This window comes from Borostomias antarcticus (genome assembly GCF_949987555.1).
Source record: "Borostomias antarcticus genome assembly, chromosome: 10".
NCBI lineage: Eukaryota > Metazoa > Chordata > Actinopteri > Stomiiformes > Stomiidae > Borostomias > Borostomias antarcticus.
This window is the reverse complement of record NC_140243.1, coordinates 8,106,923-8,114,907: the sequence shown is the minus strand read 5'-3', so window position 1 is coordinate 8,114,907 and position 7,985 is coordinate 8,106,923. Positions and strand designations below refer to the sequence as shown.

Below are 7,985 nucleotides of genomic sequence, written 5' to 3'. Positions count from 1 at the left end.
CGAGAGGCATTTGAGATTCTATAACATAACATTCTATACCTGATATTTACAACTGCACAATGCACAATTAAGTTCACACCAGCAAGGCAACCTTCTAAAGAAACTGAAAAACACATTTAGAAAGGTTAAGGAGTGAAATATTACCCCAAAACTATATTTGATAACCAACCAGAGTAAACTACTATACTAGAGCACTATACTGCTGCCAAACCCCAGCTCTTCCCACTAATACAGTGCCAGTTATGATGAACTCTTAATTAGTTTCTGATTACATAATAGGTGGATTCCAGTATGGAGGCATTTGGCCAGTGCCAGAAGGTCTTCTCGTTGCCCTAGAGGAGAAACGGTCAGATCCTCAGATCCTCCTTCTCCTTCCCATCCAGCCCCTTGGTGAGCGATCAAATGAAACCACATCACAACAGGATATCTTTACCAATACCTCATCAAGAGGAAGTGGACAGAACTGTACAGAATCAGTGTGAAGCCATTAGTAATGCTTTGAGGTGGACATCTAAAGGGATAGTTATATATTCATATATATAAAAACCTCCTAATTTCCAGATTCCAGACATTTCAACATTAGTTGTTTTTTTTACCTCTGAAAAGATCAGAAAAGGTTTGGTTGAAGAGCAAACTATCCCTTTAACAAAGAGAATCAAAAGAGGACCAATGACAACACTAGAGCACAGCAGAAGGTACAAACATGTACTGTATTGTCCTGTTGTTAACATCCATTACAGCTCACATTATTCAATCTGAAACATTCACTGCCAGGCATTCCCATTCAGCATTTACTCATATGGACAGACAAACAGCATCAGACAGCAAACAGCATTCAGAGACAGAAAGAGAGAGAGAGAGAGAGAGAGAGAGATTAGTATTACATATGGAACACATTGGCTTGAGATTGACTGTCGGAGCCTGTTTCAGACTCTATAGGCACACTGACTCTGCAGTTACAGTACAGATGACTGGGACTGAGACCATGGTCATTTAGAAAGGTAACAGAGAAAAAAGACAAGATGTAAAACGTCCATTAGCATTACTACATGGTCATCACACAGCCCCGATGAACGAGTTGATGTTGCCTCATCCAAAAGGAACATGGCTAGTGCTGCTCCCATCTTCCCTTTGACAAGTGAAAGCAGTTCCTATGTGGTTGGAGGAGTAGGAGGGGGCAGAGGCTTGGCTGTGGTCTGTCAAGGCACCAGAACATCATTCAGCCGTGTGTGTTTGGTGCTTCTTTCATACATGTCTAGAGTCGGTACATATTACACATACAAAGTATCATACAAAAATACAACCCAGCCCTCATTCATCGAAGATTACAGGTAAAAAGAACCGATGAGTTTGTACACTGGCGACATACAGTACAAAATCAAGGCACGGTTGATATTACAGACTGGTTTGGGCCTCTCATAGTGAGAGCTAGAGTAAGGAAAGGTGCAACAACCTGCAATGTATCCTTGCATGAACCAAAAAAAACATCAAAAAAAAAAGAAGAAGAAACAAAACAGCGGTCCACGCGACCGCTCAAAAACGCAGCGCAAATCTGATTCATTCCGTCTCTTTTTAAAAACCAACAACAACAATAATATATTAACAGTATAGAAAAAGTGCTAGGTGGCATCATATCCTGTTATGGTCATTGTCATTTAGTCACAGGTATATAAACCATGACAACAGCAACAGAGTACCCCCCTCCCCCGCCACTAGAACGAGTCCACCACAGAGATCTAGTTTTGTATTCAGATATCTAGTTCTATATTCAAATATCTAGTTTTGTATTCAGATATCTAGTTCTATATTCAGATATCTAGTTCTATATTCAGATATCTAGTTTTGTATTCAGATATCTAGTTCTATATTCAGATATCTAGTTCTATATTCAGATATCTAGTTCTGTATTCAGATATCTAGTTCTGTATTCAGATATCTAGTTCTGTATTCATCTGTGGTCTACCTCCTCCTGTGTGGTACCAGGCTCTTCTCCTGGGTCAGCCTCGGTCCACGACCGTACGTATCCTGTCCAACATTCCGGTCTGTAGTAGAGGTTCAGCCCCCCCGGCCAGGCCTAGCGGTCTACCTAGCTGAGAGGTCAGGGTCTGAGAAGCGTCTGCGGGCGCCGCTGGAGGTCTGGAGCAGCGGAGGGCTGGAGGGGGAGGCGGGGGAGGGAGGAGAGGGGAACAGGTCCTTGCTGGGGTTGTTGATGTACACAGACTGGATGGTGTCTGTGCGGCGGCCGGGCCGTTCCCTCCTCCTGACCAGGCTGAAGCTGGACTGGACGCCCGGGGGCAGCTTCACCGTGCCGGGGAAGACGGGATGGCGGCGCTGCAGGTGGGGCCTGGAGGCGCAGCGGGAGGGGATGAGGGAGGGGCTGGAGTTTGAGGAGGAGGTGGGAGGAGGGCTGAGGCTGGGAAAAGAGCAGACTATCCCGGTGGTCTTGGGTCTCAGGGACAGATCGGAGGGTTTGGGGGGACAGGCCGGCTTAGACCTCCGCAGCAGGTGGGAGCCCTGACCTGGGAGAGAGACGGGTCAGAGAGAGGGCGATCAGCGGGGAGGAGAGCGGTCGTCCACTCCCAGCCTCTCCAGAGAGAGTAGCAGACGCCCAGAAAAGTCAACAAAACTGAATTCACCACCAGTTATTCTGGTCAGCTCGCCACACAAAACCCAGACACACAAGCGCGCACACACACACACACGCACGCATACATACGATCAGGGTTCCCACTGCAAGTCAAATGTCAAATTCCTTGACTTTTCCCTGAGTTTCTGTGACTAAAAAGCTGAATTTCCATGACCTGTAATGGATGGAAAAATGGTTGACGATATTATTATAATATTTTTTTTTTAAGTTCCAATTTATTCCAGAAATTCCGTGACCAGTGGGAACCCTGTAAGAGAAACAAACACACATCCCCCCAAAAAACCCAGGAGCCTACAACCTGCTAGAGAGCGGACGGCAGCTCCACCACCAGCAGAGGGGGATCGGGACCACCTGCACCAGAAACGACACACACACAGACAGACGGCCCAGAGAGAGAGAGGGGTGAGAACCGAAGGTGAGGAATAGGAAGACGGCACGGACAGAGAGGAGGAGGAGGAGGAGGACGGGGACGGGGGGGGGACACTGTACCGGTCGGTACTGACCTTCGGCTTCCGAGATGTGGGCGCCGCGCTCGTCCAGCAAGCTCTCGGAGCTCACGGACGCCTCGGAGTCCAGGTTCTCCTGGTCCGACCCGGGCTGCTCCAGTTCTGGGAGCCTGCAGGCCAGGTCCTCCCTAGGACAGGGGAGAGGGAGGGAGGGAGGGAGAGATGGAGAACAGGGGGAGAGAGAGAGGAGGAGAGAGAGAGGGGGAGGAAGAGAGAGAAAGAGAGAGACAGAGAGAGAGAGAGAGAAAGAGAGAGAGAGAGAGCGAGAGAGAAACCAACCAGCCATCAGTTATTAGTTCTTTAGAGCAGGTAATAACCCACAGATGTCAGCTCTGATTTAATATTGTGAGCCGTCTGTGGCAGCCGGGCACTGGAAGTGCTGGCAGATCTGGCTGCTGTGATCTCACTTCTCCTGTTTGATGGACTTGATGCGTTCCACCAGGTTCTTCTCCTCCGCCTCCGTGTCCGAGTCCAGAGGTTCGTTCTCAGGGACCGCACACAGGTCTGAGGAGCCCGCCTTCTCGTGCACCTGTGGGGAGGGGCGCAGGTGCGCACACACACACACACACACACACACACGCACACACACAGTTGATCAGATCTGGGTCAAAATTACCCTTGTTTTTCCTTTAAAGGGATAGTTCGGAATTTTGTACTTGGAGCCTCATGTATGACAACCATAATGTTGTTGATTGATGGAAAACATTTTCAGCTGATTCCATGCTGTCCCTTGTTCGGGCATTCATGGCATACTAATGCTAGCTCAATCCAACTGAATTGGCTAGCATTCAAAGAAAACTCACTTAAACACTCCACAGTGCACCCAAATCAAATCAAATCAAATAGGACAGTCTGTGGGGGGCTCATTTGAATTTTCAGACCATCAACTTCAAGTCCAACTATCACTGTCCAACCATCGTTGAACCCCTTCGTTTGTTCAGACCTATATGGCTCTCTCTGTAAATAGAGCCGGAACAATACGTAACTAGCCGGTACTATTGCCTTCACAAAAACTACGTACAGAAGAGCGGACTATTCTCTTACCATCAACACAAGTTGCAATAGACACTTTCAAAAGAGATATGTCTGACTTTGATGAGGAGTTTAGTTTATCTGGCGAGCTTTACTTGTTAGTAGTGTTTATAAATAACTTTTCTTTGAATGTTAGCCAATTCAGTTTGATTGCGCTAGCATTAGCATGCCGTGAACGCCCAAATGAGAGACAGCATGGAATCAGCTGAAAATGTTCTCCATCAATCAACAACATTATGGGTAAGTTGTAAATGATGTAAAAAATTCTGAACTATCCCTTTAAATCCATAAGGTCCATAAAACAATGCCAACCCATCACACAGGCATAAATCATGTGCACCTCTAGAAAACAGTGGTGATTTTGACCAGGTCTGTATGAGCAGTTAGTGGATCATCACCACCAGCGGTATGGGAACAGGCAGGTTAGGTGATTATTCGGGGAGAAACAGTCACTATGTAACTAGATATACAACTGATAGAAACCCTCCTGGTGCATTTGTGAGGGGATACACAATACAGTAGGCAAACCTGAGGAAGATATTTGAGTGACACAGAAAAAGGTTCACAACAACACCGCAGTCCAGCAAGACAAGTCTCCATACAGACCCAGTCCCACTGCCATGGCCTTCAAAGCTTCAAACACTTTCACTAACCTGGGTCCATACTGTTTATGAGCATCAAATGTTCCATGCTAGTGAACTTAGCGAAAGCTTTGAAAGTCATGCGATCGCCAGGGGATCAACTCCCCTCACAGCTCAGGAAGGACAACACACGGTCAGCCCAACACCATCTCATACGAGGCACCTTCACGTCACAGACACTGAGGACTAGGAGGAGCATGCAGTACAGTATGCAACCTGTTAGTATGGGGTGCGGTGGGCGGGGTTCCACGACAATATCTACAGGCCATGCTCAGACGGGCGGACATGGCGACTACAGCTAGGTTCTAGCGGGAGGAACCGGAGATGGGATACGTACCACCACTCCTTTGTAAGGAGCAGAGAACCTGAGAGGTAAGTGCCAGTGCTACAGAGAGAACAGGGACGGAAGAACCACACAACAACGGGTCACGGAACAGAACAAGGTCCTGCAAGAACACATGGGCTAGTATTGCAGAATGTCTGGAGGTCCACAGAGATTTCTGGGGGAGAACATTACACATTAGCCCTAAACTCAACCGGTTTCCAGTTGAAAGTTCCAGTTCCGGTTAATAGTCTACTCCAGATTAGACCGGTCCTGTCCAATCCAGTCTGGCCGGTCTGGTCTGGTCCAATCTGGTTCCTTCATCTACCCGGCCCCCACCTCCTCACCGTGTTCTGTCTCTTGAGTTTGAGCTGTTTGACAGCCAGGGCCTCGGCGAACTCCAGCTGCTCAATCTCCTCCATCTTCTCATTGTAGCTTCTGATTTGCTCATTGATCAGCATCTCAATACACCTGGGAAGAGGTGGGGTTTCGTATACGCGTAAACAAACAGGGCATAGAGTCCTTACAAATGTCTTATTTACTGTTATATTGACTGTCATAATAAGGAGGTTTTATTTTGAGGGATCCCCTCTTACATATGAGATGCCCCTCTGTAGATGCCTGACTGTCAATTATCGAATTAAAAGTGTGACCGAAATCAAGATATTACGAGTGGGTAAATAAGCCTCACGTGGTGGTCTTGGCCACGTCCTTCATGCTCATCAGGGGGTCCGCGCTGTCGGGGCACCGCAGGATGCAGGGGGCGAAGACGATGGCCAGAGAGTTGGGAGACATGCGGTTGTGGGCCTCCTCTTTGGATACTCTGCGCAGGAGGGTACATCAACACATCAGTCACGTTGGGGCGAGGAATCTATCACCGCAGATATCTGTGGCGTTCATTCAAGGCTTTGCACGTCAAACAATACACAAACGAAGATGGTCCATTTGTCATCATTTCCACAGAGAAAGAAGTTGTTGTTTTTTTAGGGTAGGCCTACTTGACAAGGTGGAAGACCAGTCTCTCCAGGGTGTTGAAGTTGGCGGTGGGCAGCTGGTCCAGGACCTTGTAGATGGCATGGAGCCGCTCCTGCTTCTCTGGGAGCTCTGCAGACCAGACCAGACCAGACCAGAAGCAAATCGCACATACACCCGGTTAAGATAACACACACTGCTGCGGCGATCTAATTTCGTGCCAGTTTCAATTCCATATAAGAGATTAGTGGAGGTCCAGATCATCATCTTCAAAAGAAAATGATTGAGCTGATCTATACAACGTCAGGTAGAAAAACAGCAGAGACGAAAGCCTCACCACCAGGCGCCCCCTGGTGGAGAATGTCTTACCCACGGCCCGCAAGAAGTCTTTGTAATGGGTGAAGGTCATGAGGGGGTCGGGCAGCTCCCTCAGCCACTGTTTCACCAAGCCAGTGACTGTGTGGATGGGGTAGTCCTCCAGACACACCACGCCAAGGTCTGTAGCTAGACAGTAGAACATCATATTACTAACCACCCAGGAGGGGGCGACAGAGAGAAGAAACTCACATGCACCAAAGAGAGTTTGAACATGTTTCAGCCCATATCTAGCCCCTGTCTCTGGTTGACTGAGGGACGTCTTGAGTCTTGGCGTGTGAAACTGCCTGTCAAACCAACGTGTATTCTGTGGTAACCGTCCTCTTTGTCTCCAGGTTATTATCATTATGGGATGGTACTTGCCAGCTTCCAGGAGCGTGTGCAGCTCCTTAATGCGGTTGGCGGAGCCGGACTTGCGGTAGATGCCCTCGGTGCAGAGGTTCATCTCCACGTGCTCCAGCATGATCTGTAGCACCAACGGAACTGGGTTCTTATCGTCGGTCAGGCGGCACACGCGCACGCCAAAGTGCAGCCCGCCTGACTCTTCATCACTCTGGAATGTAAATCAACCAAATAACCAATTAACCAATCAATCAAGCAAGCAATCAATCAATCAATCAATCAATCAATGACACTTCACTGTCCCATAGTGAGGATCAGCCAGAGTGTTGGATGTAAGACCCATACCTTCTTGACACAAAACGTGGAGCAGTCTGTGACTATTTTGCCCAGGCACTTCTTGTGGCACACCATTTTACAATCTGGAAGATAAGAAAACGTTCAGGTACAGAAGTACATCATCACTGATGTAGCTGGGGGGTCATAGAGCGTTTTGGGTCTTTCAACATCATGTAAAATGGTGACCTAGCCAAAGCTTAACCGGACCTAAGCTTGTGGTCAAGTGGTACTACAGTATACTCGTTCCCATGGATTTCCTGCAGTGGATTAGTGTGTGTGTTTGTGTGTGTGTGTGGTGGCTGAGCGTGGTTAGTGTGTGATGTTTGAGCGAGTGTAGCACTCACAGCTGCACATGTAGGCCTTCTCCATGCCCCAGATATAGGAGGTGCACTGGTCGCACGACTGCATGATGTTCACCTGGTAGGTGCTAAACACATGGTCCAGGGGGCTCTCCAGCTGTGGAAGTCAGCGCAATGTCAACAGGCCTATCGATCAATACACTGATCAATTGATGTGTGTCATTTCTGCTGTCACCTAGTATATAGAAACAGGGTTACTGACGACAGTTTTACACTCACACTCTTTTCTTTTTTCCGCCTCTTCTTCCGAGCTTTGGCAGGCTGAAACGCATTTCATATGCAGGCGTCAATATATGATTATCACCTCCATCCCCGAATCCCCATAGAACACTTCACATTGCCATATTGATGGCTGTATGCCGGTTTATCACACAGTGAGTGGGGCTCCTCATTCAGTCATTCATCCCTCTATCATCTCTCCATCCACCCATCCTTCAATCCGTCTATCCAACC

The 7,985-nt window shown here is 48.0% G+C and overlaps 1 protein-coding gene across 2 annotated transcripts in view; it reads right to left on the bottom strand.

The window, feature by feature from the left end:
* Nucleotides 1–701: 701 nt before the first annotated feature.
* LOC311314017 (myosin IXB) overlaps nucleotides 702–7,985 on the bottom strand; it is a 67,711-nt gene continuing 60,427 nt past the window's right edge. Inside the window, exons 29-41 of one of the 2 annotated variants that reach the window (XM_084444294.1) lie at nucleotides 7,752–7,793; nucleotides 7,518–7,629; nucleotides 7,183–7,256; nucleotides 6,859–7,048; nucleotides 6,490–6,624; nucleotides 6,147–6,252; nucleotides 5,840–5,971; nucleotides 5,496–5,619; nucleotides 5,164–5,211; nucleotides 3,561–3,682; nucleotides 3,151–3,281; nucleotides 2,946–2,998; nucleotides 2,398–2,519 (exon numbers count right to left, since the gene is read on the bottom strand). In XM_084444294.1, the coding sequence (XP_084300420.1) occupies nucleotides 2,949–2,998; nucleotides 3,151–3,281; nucleotides 3,561–3,682; nucleotides 5,164–5,211; nucleotides 5,496–5,619; nucleotides 5,840–5,971; nucleotides 6,147–6,252; nucleotides 6,490–6,624; nucleotides 6,859–7,048; nucleotides 7,183–7,256; nucleotides 7,518–7,629; nucleotides 7,752–7,793 (1,266 nt within the window). In that variant the 3' untranslated portion in view covers nucleotides 2,398–2,519; nucleotides 2,946–2,948. Of the gene's footprint in view, nucleotides 2,520–2,945; nucleotides 2,999–3,150; nucleotides 3,282–3,560; nucleotides 3,683–5,163; nucleotides 5,212–5,495; nucleotides 5,620–5,839; nucleotides 5,972–6,146; nucleotides 6,253–6,489; nucleotides 6,625–6,858; nucleotides 7,049–7,182; nucleotides 7,257–7,517; nucleotides 7,630–7,751; nucleotides 7,794–7,985 lie in introns of both variants that reach the window. The other variant, XM_084444293.1, reaches the window with a different exon arrangement.